The 15549-nt window shown below is 47.4% G+C and overlaps 1 protein-coding gene across 1 annotated transcript in view; it reads left to right on the top strand.

Moving 5' to 3' along the window:
• Positions 1-15549, top strand: part of PPFIA4 (PPFI scaffold protein A4) — a 2319747-nt gene that overhangs the window by 598921 nt on the left and 1705277 nt on the right. The window contains exon 4 of the mRNA XM_086923084.1: positions 8046-8120. Within this exon, the coding sequence (XP_086779210.1) occupies positions 8046-8120 (75 nt within the window). The remainder of the gene's footprint in view (positions 1-8045; positions 8121-15549) is intronic.

Below are 15549 nucleotides of genomic sequence, written 5' to 3' on the forward strand. Positions count from 1 at the left end.
GTAGATAGAGAGTGAGGTAGTAAAGAGTGAGGTAGTGAGGGAGAGGGATGTTGTGAGGTAGTGAGATATAAGCATAGAGTGATGTTGTGATATCGTGAGATAGAGAAAGAGGTAGTGAAAGAGAGTGAAAGAGAGTTAGTGAGATAGAAAGAGTGAGGTAGTGAGATAGAGAGTGATTGAGGTAGTGAGATAGAGAGTGATTGAGGTAGTGAGTTAGAGAAAGAGAGTGACATTGTGAGGTTGTGAGCTAGAGAGTGAGGTAGTGAGAGACAGAGAAAGTGAGGTAGTGAAAGAGTGAGGTAGAGGGATGTTCTGAGGTTGTGAGATAGAAACAGCGAGTGAGTTTGTGAGGTAGTGAGATAGAGAGAGAGTGAGGTAGTGAAAGAGAGTGAAAGTGACTTAGTGAGATAGAAAGAGAGCGAGTGAGGTAGCGAGAGAGAGAGTGAGGTAGATAGAGTGAGGTAGTGAGACAGAGAGAGTGAGGTAGTGAAAGAGTGAGTTAGTGATGGAGAGTGATTTTTGGTGGTAGGGAGATAGAAACAATGAGTGATGTTGTGACGTAGTGAGATAGAGAAGGATTGAGGTAGTGTAAGAGAGAGTGAAAGTGACTTAGTGAGATAGAAAGAGAGAGTTAGTGAGATAGACGTAGTGAGTTGGAGAGAGAGTGTGAACTTGTAAGATAGAGAGTGAGTCAGCGAGAGAGTGTTGTAGTTATTTTTTGAGTGAGTAACTTGTGTTATAGTTAGGTAGTGAGAGTGATATCGAAATAGAGTGATTTTATGGAGAGAGTTAGTGAGAGAGAGAGTGAGATAGTTTTATAGATATAATTTGAGTAGTGATGTAGTTATTTTTGTTTTGTGGGAGAGTGAAGTAGATATAGAGTGAGGTAGTGAGAGATAGAGAGAGTAAGGTAGTGAAAGAATGAGGTAGTGAGGGTGAGAGTTGTTGTGCTGTATTGAGATAGAAACAGAGCGATGTTGTGAAGTAGTGAGCTAGAGAGAGAGTGAGGTAGTGTATGAGAGAGTGAAAGTGAGTTAGTGTATTTGAGAGAGAGAGAGAGTGCGGTAGTGAGATAGAGAGACATCACTACTTTACATCACTACTTTAATTGATGCTATTCCAACCACCATGTTGCGTACGTAAACAGCAGCAATCTGCCCATTTATGCAGTGAAACACGACAGCTCTCTTCAGACAGCCCTAAAAACGCAAAATTGGACCATGCACACTTGTTTTCTACAAGTGTGTCCCTCCCACAATAAATGTCTGGCGGCTTCTGATATCCTTCTATCTTAGCTAGACAAAGCATCAGCTGCTAACCGAGGAAAACAAATGGCCCGGCTGGTTGTGTACGGTGACATTTGAATTAAACATTGTGACACAGTCCGACCTGAGTAACCACTCGGTGCTACTCTAACATGTCGGCAAGAAGTTCCTTATGTATTATACTAGAATTCTTCGAGGCTATTGCCTACTCGCCCACTGCCTAGTCACTAAATTATCCTGCAGATATGCCCACATAATAGTTGCCGGCGGAAGCTCTTTTCCCTGCCCTAAGGTGTCCGCCACGTCGCACTGTTGCAGCAAGCCAAGCATGTGGGCATCTCCTGCTTCCTGACTTTTGCCCTTTATTACGTGGGTGGGCCTGAGCTGGCATGGAGTTTTTAAAACGTGCTATTAAACCGGGCATGAAGTCGGGCCGATTTGAATGAGCCCGCAACGCCCCTACCTCCTGCTCGCTGTATGAAAGAAATCCACCTGCCCTAACTCAACGTCAATTATTCTGGTATCGACGTCTTGTTCATGTTGTTTAATGAAACTCAGAACATGTCATTAAATTTTTTCTAAACTGGCTTTGCACTCTCAGAACCGGAGTAGGTACCGGATCTTCTCCCCCTCGCAGCGCTTTCCCAAGGGCATTCCTACGGAGCGCGCCTCAGTGACATCAGTTATCAGTGACGTTATGTGAACCATAGTGATCCTTCTTTTCCAGATAGCAGTAGTGAAAGATATTGCGTTTATAGCGCCTAATACGCCTATGCTGCACGTGACAAATACGTAAGCGCCGTGTGAATTAAAAGATTCGTTTTCACATATGGGTTCTAGTGGATGTACATATCAACGTACTGCCCCTGCCTGCTCTAGATATGATGGACAACCAATTAGAAATGAATCGAATTGGACAACCAATTAGAAATGAATCGAATTGGACAACCAATTAGAAATGAATCGAATTGGACGTGCTAATGTCACGCAAATCCTATGCATAAGAGACTGTCATTAACAGCCTAAAAATACAGCTTGTGGCATAAAACACGACTCCCGTGTAAATCTCCTGTCGCACAGTTGAAATCCGAAGGTAACTGTGGTCTCTTTATATAAAATAATGTTTTAACAGTCCCCACACTTAGCCACTGTAAATGAGCTGTAATGGATTCTCTGTCTTGGAAGCGGTGGACAGTGAGTAATGATTTTATGTGCTATACTTACAATCCTACATCTTCTAGGCAGAGCTATTCACAAATAAATATGTGCTAGGTCTATTTGAGGTGACATGGGTTCAATGTTCAACCCCCTTTGCCGAGCTAAAGGCAGAATGCTGCAAGAAGCAATTGAGAAGCAAGGCACAATCAGTACTTCTAGATAGACCGACGACGCACAACACTTGGGTCGCGGACGAACCGCTTGCAGAGAGGCAGGCAGTCGCAGGATGATGTTTCCTGCCGACAATCGCGATACCAGGCCCTGACGAGATAAGGGATTCCGGCGCCACCTCATATATTAAACGCAGTCCCCTCGTTAAGTTTTGAAAGTTATCACATTGATTTCCTTGAATGAGGGCACGTTCCAAATAGGGTGTAGGAGGACAACTGTGATTGTACCCGTGAACCAGGGTATTAACCTGCGCACCATAAAATTGCATAGTTAAATAAATAATGTAGCCGTCAATTAGATTCCCATCAACCCGTAATCTATAACGCTGCAGTGCAAATTGTGCCAAAACCCGGGATTAAACCAGGGACCTTTCGATCTTCAGTCTAACGCTCTCCCACCGCGCTATTTTGGCCTGCTGACACGGGGAGCAGGGGATACAGTGAACCGCTGATATACCACTTCATTGCACGGCGTTTGTCCCGAAAGCGCCCCCCCCAGCCGTACATCCTAGCAAGCACTTTCATAGACGACATGGACCGGCAAGCTATTATGCTTCGAAAAGAACGCGACCCGCGACGAGCTCCCAGCCCCAGTGGGGGGTCACTATATGCTGGATCCGCACTCGAGGAGAAATGGACACCGTCACTCACAGAAACGCATCACACAACAGTAGCCCTACACATGCGACGCCCGAGGACGCATCCTGGGACCACGCGAGGCTCCGCGTCACCACACGTAACGTTTGTTCTTGTGGCTGAGTGTCTAGCACATATTGCAGCGCTTCCCAGACTCGCATATATAGTAAAGAGACAGTAAGCAGCGTACGATCTTCGGAATGAACTAATACAAAAACGCTCATGAAGTGTCCGTGCGTGATGCAGCGTCGCCAAACATGTGCCTCCTAAATAATGAGAGCCAAGCTCGCCACTCTAATGCAGTTCCTAGGGTAAACACTTGAAACTATATCAATCGCGCGGCAGATGCCTGTAACATCTTATGAAGACTAAACAACTGACATGCAATATTCACCCCACTACAGCACGTCTTGCCGAAAATTGGCAAGCGACCCGATTTATAATGTGCAGATGCGGTCCCTTCCAACCCAGCTCTAAGTGGAAGCCTATGTATAGGTCCCGGAATTCAATTGTGCCGTAAATATGTGCGAAACGGGGGCCTCCCACAAACGGGGCCTCCCACTACAAATCAACTCACCATTACCCACAGACAGCCCGCCAACCTAAGCCACAGCCTGCTCCCATCTCTCCAACGATCGGACACCGCCAGACCCAACACTGCTCGGGCTTAGCACCGAAGAGAGGCTGCCCGGCGCTGGCTGCCAGCACAAGCTCGGCATCTTTTAACAAACACAACCGGGACAAACAGCACCCTCCATTGCCAAGCGACCCCCGACTAGATATTCAACAGAAGCTTGAAATGCTGGGAGGCTGCAGCCCCACCCGTTCGATCAATCAACCATCGCCAATTCCGTCATTGTCGGGTCTGCAGCAAAACAATAGCGCATAGCCGCTCAGCACTGTAGGATCGCGGCACCATCCAGGCGGGAGTCGGGCATATCCACACTTAACTCTAGCAGTGCCCCCTGAGCCGCGTCTAACACTCCAACGCCCGGCCTATCCCAACATGCCGCACTTGGGACCGAAAACCGCCTGCCCTTGACCTGCTGGGCCCCATGCCACACCAACCGCCGCTCAACCACTGGGACAGCAAACGTCCCTACAACTCGTGCCCACCAAGGGGGAAGAAGGCACAAACACACACGGACAGCGAAAATACACGGGGGCGGGAAACAGACAGGGGGAAGAAGGCACAAATACACACGGACAGCGAAAATACACGGAGAGCGGGAGGGGGGCGGGAAACAGACAGGGGGAAAAAGGCACGGAGGGAAACAAACACGGTCTTACCTTCACTGCGAAGGATAGAAAATGGCGGACACAAGCTTCCGGATTTTGAGGATTTGGGGGCGTGGTTTTGCTGTCCTGAGTGACGGACGACGTCACAGGGCTAAAGAATGCAAAAAATCACGCCCCCAAATCCGAAAAAGACGGGGCTTGTTTGAAGTGACGCATCTCTCCTCCAATGGCTGGCCTCCGTTTAGGAAGCCAGCCAATGAAGGAGAGAGAGGGCAGGGAGGCGGGACCTTCTGCGCTACTAAGAATCATTAAATCTCATGCCTAAGACTGCGCAAGCGCAGCCTTTTAGGCCTTCGACCTAAAAACATGACAATCCATGGCAGTCATTGGCAGGAGGTTAAACTAGTAAGAAACATAAACATAGTTGAAAATGTCAAGCACACACTAGTTTCCTTTTGCTCCGCTATGTGCAAGAGAGGTGCATTGCCATCTAGGTTTCACGTCATGCAAAATGTTAAATGTCAAAAATAGAAAGAACCCATCAATAGTGCATCAATTATTTTGAGGTTTGGACTACATGTTCAGATTTTCATTGCCTTATGGGCTTCTAGTTATAACACTTTACAATACTAAACATTCTAACTTTTGCTCACTCTTCCTTTTTCTCAGTGTATGTCTGATGTATTACTATTAGTTTTTGAAGTTTGGTAAAACACAAATCTTGACACGTGTTTCACTCTTGCTACTTCTGGGTGACCGGTAACCCCCTTGCAGAAAGCTGAGTGCAATGGAACTGGAGAGTTTGAGTACTCCTAGGAGGCGTGACTGCTCTATGCCTATCTGCTTCAGCCAAACAAAGTCTGTATTTTTCCAGGCTTCTACTGAAATTACTGAAAAAATGCTAACACTTAAGAAACACATCCGTTCATTGTAAACAGAAACATTCGTGATTGTTACTGTTCAAAAGCACCGCATGCATATAAATAAAGTGTGCCTCTTGCCAGGAGGGAGGAGAGAGGGGGCGGCCCACGGCCTCTGCCAATGTTGAAGTACAGACTAAACACGGTTCACGTTTACTGTACTCCAGAGCATTGTATCGGAATAAACACGGCAATGCTGTTCGTGACTGAACTCAGTTGGTCACACATTATCTTCCTCTGTACTTAAAGATACCTCCACAAGTCTGCTCAAGGGAACACGGAGGGGGCTCATCGCGTTAAGGTTCAAGCAATGGTAAACACTATTGCTTTCAACACCGCAACGTTTCCTAAAATTATATATGATGATTTCTTGTTTACTGTTTTTTTTACCTTGAGCGAAACTAAAACAAAATGTGTCCTGCTTTTCTCCTTGAAAGCCAGAGGAGCATTGGTGCAGAAGAGAAGGCCTGATTCAATGTAAACATAACGTGTTTTGATTACCCCATTTAACTACCACAAATATGTACATTTTGATACCGTTTTCATTGGTAATTGGTATAGGTTAGAACCCCTTCCCCCCAAACACCTTGCACTTTTAACTTTGTGTTTTGCTTACCAAGCAGGAAAAACCACATTAGATACATCTCAGGCTGTTGTTAAGAGGTCTTAGGACAGGATTCTGAATTATTACATCAGACCTGCCTTTGGTACTTGTGTATTGAGTGACATTTCAGTGAAACGTCCTTATTTATTATTAAACACAAGTGGTCTGCTCCTAGTGAACTGATCTACAGGTGCCTAGAGATGCGTGATTGGTGGGGTATCTTGCAAAAAGTGAAGGACTGGCCTCACACACCACCTGGTGTCATGCTTCATCATAGGCTGTCCTCACCCTCTAAAAACTCGGTTTGATAGGGGGAGGGCATACACCTGATTACAGGGATGCACTTCTTCTGAACTAAGTGGGGGCCTGTGGATAGTGAAAGTGATCTAAAAATCATTACAGTTGTCATAAAGATTAGTTTTCATACATTGGGCAACTGTATGGTGTTAAGAGAAGTGTGTGGTGCCTAAGGGAATTATTATCCCTTCACTGTGGTATTTGTGGTCAACATGTTTCTGCCCAATGTCCCATGCGGGTACGTGGCAGTCATCAGGACCTTATATCTAATGGGATCCGTCTTTATAATTAAATAATTAAATAAAGATCAACCACTATATGGGGTGTGAATTATCACTATCCCCACTGTTATGGGACTTCAAGTCTAGCCCTAGAACTCTAACCTACTTTCTCCATGGGAGGCTTGGGGGAAGACCCCTTTAATGACTTTTGTCTCTCCGTGCGCCTTCCGCCGCTTAACCTAGTTGTGTCCGCTTCGCCTCCCCGTCGGGATAATCATTTTCTGAGTCACCGCACACTTCTTTTAACATTATACAGTTGCCTAATTTATTAAAACTAATCTCTATGACAACTGTAATGGTTTTTAGATCACTTTCACTACCCACAGGCCCCCACTTAGTTTAGAAGTGCATCCCTTTCGTCAGGTGTATACCCACCCTCTATCAAACCGAGTTTTTAGAGAGTGAGGACGGCCTATGATGAAGCATGACACCAGGTGGTGTGTGAGGCCAGTCCTTCACTTTTTGTAAGATGCCCCCACCAATCACGCATCTCTAGGCACCTGTAGATCACTCACTAGGAGCAGCCCCACTTGTGTTTAATATTTCGTGTTGGAGGCTGGCTAGCTCCTAGCACCTTGTGCCTCTAGTTCCCATCCATGGTTACATACCAGGGTTAGTGTCTTCTAAACATCCTTAGTTCACTGTCCAGAAAGGGGGTGTAGTACATTGCCTGTGTAAAGTGAATTGCTCCTTGACACTGGAGTTATAATCATGACAAATACTGATTTGAGGGACTTCCACAAGTATTGGGAGTACTTGTACATGTTAACACAGATTTTCTGCTTCACCTCATACATTGTCAGGTGGAAGGTGTGATTTAAGATGAGAGGGCAAGGTTTTACAGATATTGCCTGCATTTAAACTAGTAGATGTGTTGAAGACTTGGTGGCATTTTGAAGTGCTGTTTCCACCGCATCCTACGAGTTGCTTGCCACCATGATGCACCCACTAAGTATTTGTCCTAAATTCCTTCTCCAACCATGAGCCAGTGGACTGACATAGTACACTACTCCAGGGCTGAGTGCAATTGAACATTCTATGGTTCTTTTCACAAGAAGGTGTGCAGTAAAGCCACCATGATACACCATGGAACATGACCCAATATTTTACCAACTTTAGGGTATGTGTCCGATACCAGTTATCACAGGTACACTAATACTGCATCCCGGGACTGGACAATTACTGGTTCCATTCTCAATGTGGATATGGGCTGAGGCATTCTCAATCTTTATCCATCAAGGGACACACTTTGATTTGGAAAAATCCTAGGTGGGTTGCACGTACCCACTGATCGCTCATGGACGTAGCACTTCCATCCACGTGCATGCTGCTTTTATGTGCTCTCAACATCTTCATGCTGCAAAACTAGTTCTCCATGGTCGATTGACAATTGTACTTTTCTCAACTAATTCTAGGTGCGAGAGCGCTTGCGTGCAGCATTAGAAAGAGTGGGAGCCTTAGAAGAACAGCTCGCAGCTGCCTGCCAAGAGGTAAGAATGGCAATATTTCGTCTTTTGTTGCAGGAGGGGGAATTTAATCTTCTGTCACCCGTCCTGGGGTTCTTGAAGGGGCAGAAGGGAATTCCGCTCCAACCTTTTCTCCTGAAATGCATCTGCAGGGTGCAGATCAGGACACAAGTAAACACCAAAGAACGCACATGCGGGAAGTCACCTTAGGAAAATAATGTGAACAGAGTGGTGGATTGATTTCTATATTTACGCATCTTGTCTTAATATTCAGGTTTCATTGTTTCTCAAGGTTCCAGAAGTTAAAATCAAGGCGACCTTGCTTTTACCTGCTTGATTTCTAGGTGGGACTCTGTCCTCTATATTTCCATAAAGAGCTGCCACTTGAGCCAGTGAACGCCACATGCAAAATGTATTGTTGGGGCATGCTCAAAAAAATGTAAAAATATTAGTATGAAAAAAACGAAATGGAAATGTATTTGAAAAGTGAAGTACTACTCAAGCAAAGAAGAACGTTGTTTGTTAAGGTAAACCATAGCAGCCATTCGATCCAGGGGATTCGCTTAGAAAGGGGGAGCAACTTGTTTTGTTGCTGTTTTTGCTAATAATTAGCAACACTCACACAGCACAATGAATGTATTGTAACCCCTGACAAGCCTTGTTCTTGGGTGGTGCCTTCAGAGTTGACGCATGTTGGCTTACTTTTTAGGTTTAATTGTTTCTCAGTTACTTTTGCGAGTTTGCGCTAAATTTGGGGTGAGCACGTCGGTTCATGCTAGCAGTTGCTGTAAATAGTTTCCCACCTGGATGTGCTTGCAGTGGCGGCCGGCATAGCTCGCAGGTGGAGGGGATGCGGGTGCAAGCGGAGGTCACTTTTACAGAAGGGAGCTTAATAAACATTTTTAAAAACGTACCTTGTCGCCAGGTCCCGCGTCTCTGCTCCTGCACCCCTGCCTCTGACTTCAGGAACAGGAAGTAAACAGCCAGGCTCCCTTCCCTAAGCCAATCACAATGCTGCAATGCTGCATCATGGTTGTCACAGCGCTTATCCAGGGGCTGGAGAGGTGGGCATCTCAATGCAGGCTGCATTACAGCCTGCATGGAGAACGAGGAAAGTGAGCATGACTAGTTTGGGCAGCCTGAGAGGGCAGACCAAACAGTCATTGTGAACTTAGGAGTGGACAAACCACTCCTCCCCTGCTCAAGTCAAGTCAAGTCAATTAATTTATATAGCGCGCTACATAGCCAGAGGGTCTCAAGGCGCTTGAAGAAGGGTGGGGAATTACTTGTCTAATATCCAGGTTTTAAGTTGCTTTCTGAATGCTAGGTGGTTCTGAGTGAGGCGAAGGTGAATGGGAAGTGAGTTCCAGGTTTTAGCCGCCAGGTAGGAGAAGGATCTTCCTCCCATGGTGGTTTTGTTGATGCGAGGAACAGCAGCAAGGGCTTGGTTGGAAGATCGTAGCTGGCGGGAGGGGGTGTAGAAGGACAGTCGTGTGTTGAGGCATTCGGGTCCAAGTTCGTAAAGTGCTTTGTGTGCGTGGGTGAGGAGGCGGAATGTTATCCTCTTATTGACGGGGAGCCAGTGGAGGTTTTTCAGGTGACCAGAAATGTAGTCTTTACGCGGGATGTCTAGTATGAGTCTGGCTGATGCGTTCTGGATGCGTTGGAGTTTTTTCTGAAGTTTTGCGGTGGTACCGGCGTATTGGGTGTTTCCGTAGTCCAGGCGGCTTGTAACCAGTGCGTGGGTGACCGTTTTTCTAGTTTCGGTGGGGATCCAGCGAAATGTTTTTTTGAGCATGCGAAGAATGTTGAAGCAAGATGATGAAACGGCGTTGACTTGTCTGGTCATCGAGAGTGAGGAGTCCAGGATGACGCCCAGGTTCCGTGCGTGGTCCGTCGGGATGGGTGCTTTTCCAAGGGCCTCTGGCCACCAAGAGTCCTCCCAGGCGGAGGGGGAGGTACCTAAGATTAGGACTTCTGTTTTGTCTGAATTCAGTTTCAGACGGCTGTGCTTCATCCACTCGGCTACTTCTTTCATTCCTTCATGTAGGTTGGTTTAGGCGGTATTAGGGTCTTTGGTGAGTGAGAGGATCAGTTGAGTGTCATCAGCGTAGGAGATGATGTTTGTTGTGTTGGCGTGCGATGGCCGCGAGGGGGCTCATGTATACGTTGAAGAGGGTGGGGCTGAGTGAAGATCCTTGTGGCACGCCGCAAATGACTTCAGTGGCCTCTGACTTGGTGGGAGGCGGACTCTCTGAGTTCTTCCGGCAAGGAACGAGGTGATCCATTCCAGTGCTTTTCCTTGGATTCCGATGTTTCTGAGGCATTGTAACAGGGTGCTATGACAGACTGTGTCGAAGGCTGCGGAGAGGTCGAGGAGGATGAGGGCGACTGTGTCTCCATTGTCCAGTAGAGTTCGAATGTCGTCTGTTGCTGCGATGAGTGCGGTCTCAGTGCTGTGTTTGGCTTGGAAGCCGGACTGTGAGGAGTCGAGGGATTTGTTGGTTTCGAGGAAGGCGGCGAGCTGGTTGTTGACCGCTTTCTCGATGACTTTGGCCGGGAATGGATGGAGCGAGATGGGGCGGCAGTTTTTGAGTTCGGTGGGGTCAGCTGTGGGTTTTTTCAGAAGGGCGCTGAGTTCGGCGTGTTTCCAGCTTTCCGGGAAGGTGGCGGAGTTGAGGGAGCAGTTGATGACGTCTCGGAGGTGTGGTGCTATGATGGAGTCTGCTTTGTTGAAGATGTGGTGCGGGCATGGGTCTGTGGGGGATCCTGAGTGGATGGAGTTCATCAGGCGGATGGTGTCTTCAGTGGAGATTGGGTTCCAGTCATTAAGGATGTTCAAGGGGGTGAAGGTACGGCAGAAGGTTGGGTGGGTTGGTCTCCGGGTTGGTTGTCGAAGCTGTTGTGGATGTCTGCGATTTTGTCGTGGAAGAACGAACGTAGGGATTCGCAAAGGGTTTGAGAGGGAGTGATGTTGTTGGAGTTGGCAGTGGGGTTGGTAAACTCTTTGACGATGTTGAATAATTCCTTGCTGTTGTGGGCGTTGTTGTCTAGTCGGTCTTTAAATGCGGCTTTCTTGGCAGTCCGGATCAGTTGGTGGTGTATGCGGGTGGCGTTTTTGAAGGTGTCCCTGGTGCTTGTGTTTGGGTCTTTTTTCCAGGCCTTCTCAAGGAAGCGACAGAGTTTCTTGGATTTCTTAAGATCGTCGTTAAACCGGGGGCGTTTTTGCTGCCTAGTTTGATTTGGCGTTTTTTCAAAGGTGCTAGGTTGTCGGCGCTGTTGGTTAGCCATTGAGTGAGGTTAATGGCTGCTTGGTTGGGGTTCGATGAGTGGGCAGAGGGGTTTTGAAGAAGCGAGGAGGAGATCTGGTCAATGGTGATTTTGTTCCAGTTTCTTCGCAGAGTAGGTTGAGGATGGTTGTGGGTTGTGGTCTTTTTGTAGACAAAGTGAACGCAGCTGTGGTCTGTCCAATGGAGAACTGTGGTGTGACTGAAGGAGATATGTTTGCTGCAGGTGAAGATAGGGTCGAGTGTGTGACCTGCGTAGTGTGTGGGGGTATTAACAAGTCGTTTGAGTCCGAGGTTGGCGAGATTGTCCAGAAGGGTGGTGGTGTTGCTGTCGTTGCTCTTTTCCAGGTGAAAATTGAGGTCTCTCAATAGAATGTAGTCCTCGGAGGGGAGGGCGTGTGGGGTGATAAAGTCAGTGATGTCTTCACTGAATTGTGCACGGGGTCCTGGTGGCCTGTAGAGGAGGGTGCCTCTGAGTGTGGTCTTGGGGTCGGTGTGGATCTGGAAGTGAAGGCGTTCGGCGCTAGCGAGGTTGACGTCTGAGCTGGTTGAGATGCGGATGGAATTCTTATGGACGATAGCGATGCCTCCTCCTGTTTGATAGGTGCGGTCTTTTCGGATGATCTTGTAGCCTTCCGGGATGGCAATGGTGATGTCTGGGGCTGAGGAGGCGTTCATCCATGTTTCTGTTAGGAAGGCGACGTCCGGAGAGATGGTGTCTAGTAGATTCCAAAGGTCAATGGCGTGTCTGTGGACCGAGCGGGTGTTGAGCAGGATGCATTTTAGGTGGTTGGTGTCAGTGGATGAGGAGTTGGTCTTGGTGCCGTCATACTTGCAGAAGTTGCATGTGAAGGGTCCATGGGTGTGTCCAGGTGCGGCTTGGGCACAGTTGGGGAGTCGGCCGGGGTTTAGGGGTAAGAGGGTGGAGGCGTTGTATGTAATGCGGGTGGGGTGGGTGGTACGGGGGCCAGGGGGTCTGGCGCTGGGCACGGCCTTGGCGCGGACGGGCGTAGACGGCTTACCTTTGGCGCACCTTCGGCGCGACCGCAGCGCGTGGACGCTGCGCGTTGGTTCATCTGACTTAAGTGGAAAGTGGAGGGGGCGGAGCGTGGGAGGGGTAGCTGGGAGGCGGGAGCGAGGTGGGGGGAAGGTGTGTGTGGACGGCCAAACAAACGAGATCAAAATGGCAGCAACAAAACAAATGCTGCAGGGTAGGACGGGGTAATGCCGCTTGTGGGGTGGGAATAATGCAGCAGAGGTTTGCGAAAATAAAGCGCAATGGAGGGCTCACGAGCGCTAGGATGATTGGCACTATTTTCAAAGCAAAGTTCCCTTAAGTGATCGGATTGTGCAGCCACGCAGTCGGGTCAAGAACCGCTACAAAGATGGGTCAAGAAGCGCTACAAATACAGTTAAATACAATACAGTAAATGGCACACAAGCAGTGAGAACTCAGGAAGCGCTACAAAGTCGGGTCAAGAAGCGCTATAAATGCAGGAGATTCGCAGGTACGATACCAAGTCAGGGAGGAGGTGCTGGGAGCGACCGCTTCTGCACAGGACAGGACAGGACAGAGAGCAGAGCTGCCCTCCCACCCACAAAGCAGCATGTTTTTGCTTCTCACACTGCTTGAAAGCAGTGTGCAACGCTCCTCCGCCATAGCGTAGCAGCTGCCAGTGTGTGCTTGCCCTACCCGCCTGTATGAGCAAATGCATGCCAGCTAGGCTCAAGAGAGTTTGTGAAATGTAATCTCAATTTGCCCACGCTTCTCATCCAATGATCCAGGATTTGGCCAATTATCATGGCTCCCAAGTTATGCAGTGCTGCCAAGTCCTGCCTTTTAATGGAAAAGCTCCAAGTTGGGAAATTTCTTTTCTATAAGGTGTTGACTCTATCTTATCTGGTAATCAAGAAAAAGTAGCTATGCATTATAGTGGACAATGTTGAACCTTAAGCATGTATGAGGCAATGTGCCCTTAAACGGAGCCCAAGCACAGATTAAATAATTAGCATTTGAAAGAAAATAAGCCTTCTGACACTGATAGTAAATTGTAAACCAAAAATGTTTATCAAAATAATTCAAGGCAAAATAAGAAAGGCAAAAATATTCAGTAATTAAATGCAGAACAAATCAATATAGGGAATTAGCATGAGTCTCAATCAAATTCAGCAAAGAGCATGACAAAGTCATGGGGGTCATTATGATGGTGGAAAGGCCGCCACTGTCAGGCCGGTGGTGGCGGTCCCTCCGCCATCACGAAGCGCATTACCCACCGCCAAATTAGGATGGCTGTGGGTGCCGCTGCGGACAAAAAGCCCACCCGCGGCTTCACTGCCAAAGGTAATCCTCCCGATTGCCTGGTGGAGGGTGCAGGGTGCCTGAAATGGTGGTGGTGCCTAGCAGGCACCGTCCGCCAAATCAGGATGTGGGTAAACAAAGGTCTTTTCATGGCGCTGCCATGGAAAGGCCGGTGGGGATTGGCTTTGGGGGCCTGTTGTGGGCCCCCCTGAGGGGTGAGTGTCGCTGCACTGCTGCACCGCGTGGTGCCTGCCACGTAGTGCAGGGAAATGCTGTGTACGCACTTTTGACATTGCATGCGGTGCTGCAGTCAGCAGCACCGCCCGCAATGTCAAAAGCCCAGGATGCACTCGCCAGTATGGCAGGCACTTCCTAATTGCAGTGGTGGGACCGCTGCATGTCTGAGGGCGGTCCCTGCACCGCAACGATGGCGGGCAGACTGATGTCCACCCGCCGTCATAATAAGCCCCAAGATTCAGAGGAATATATTCCTAGTCCAAAGCATAAGGCAAACTGATAGGTGCTCAATCTCTATAGTCAGCAGTAAAAGGAATGGCTTAACTCCAGAATGTACCATCTTTCATAGAAAAATTTACAAGAGGAGTCAATGAAAATCACAATACAGAATTAGAAGTCATCTATTGTCACCATGCAGCACTATCCCCTAACCGAATACCAATGTGCCCTATTCTAACCTAATTTTATCAGGTGTGACAGAACAGGGAAGTCTCACAAAATGAATACAGGCGTAAAGGAAGAGCCTTAAACATTGCTAACGGCTTCCACAGTGATTCTTCAAGAAAAGCATGTCAATACACAACATTATTGCCATGCACATTTTGTTGTGTGATAAAGAGAGAAATGAAAACGAACATCTTATCTGTGACAGAAACCAAAATGGAGTCAAGGCATAATTTGAGCCCAGTTAGCACAGTAAAATACTGCATGCTGCAGTGTTTTGTGCAAAAATGTTATTAAACACACATTTTTATTAAATCAAGGGATCTTTTACAAATTCGAAGTGATCCTTCTGCCATTTTAATGTGCTGCAATGTCTAATTCTTGCTGAAGGTGCTCAAAAAGCAAAGTGAGTAATTCTTTGTGGTTGTTTTTTATTGTTCACTGAAAGAAATTGGGTTGTGTGTTGACCGGGTGTCAGTCCTGGTCAAGCAGCAACCACAAACCTTATCAGGGTAAGGCACAAGGAAACCCCAAATTAACCTGCGCGCTACACCCCAATCACTTGGCGCAGAGCAATCAGGCTTAACTTGGAGGTGATACGTAAAGTATTTGTGCCTTGATCGTTGGAGGGCAGAGATTTTAGCTGTACAGTATACCTTCTCCTGTCTTCTAGAAAAAACAAGAGTATTCTGTTCTGATATCAAGGTAATATATTAAATACCAAGATCCAAATCAGTCAGTAGGAGTATCTGCTCATAGGAGCACAATCCCTGCCCAAACCGAAGGTGACATGCTTCATCATTTGGCCTTGCTCCTTGATGGGCTGGCTCTGCAATGCTCAAAAGGCCCCTCGAGGTACTTTGCGGGAGATCTTATTATTCACCAGAAGTGGTCTGGTCTGATTTTTGTGACTTGGCATCTTTGGCATGTATTTTCTCTGTATTTTTGCTTCTGACCTCCTGTTTTTGACAATGGGCTACATTTCAGTTTTGCTGGTTTTAGAACTCTGTGTACTTTGCCATTGCCTAAAAGGGCAAGTACTCGCTGTTTAAATTGTGATTGGTTATCCATGATTGGCATATCTGATTTACTGGCAAGTCCCTAGTAAAGTGCACTGTGTGTGCCCAGGGCCTGTAAATCAAATGCTACCAGTGTCCCTGCAGCACTGATTGTGCCACTCACATGA

Source organism: Lissotriton vulgaris, chromosome 5, assembly GCF_964263255.1.
Source record: "Lissotriton vulgaris chromosome 5, aLisVul1.2, whole genome shotgun sequence".
NCBI classification, from domain to species: domain Eukaryota; kingdom Metazoa; phylum Chordata; class Amphibia; order Caudata; family Salamandridae; genus Lissotriton; species Lissotriton vulgaris.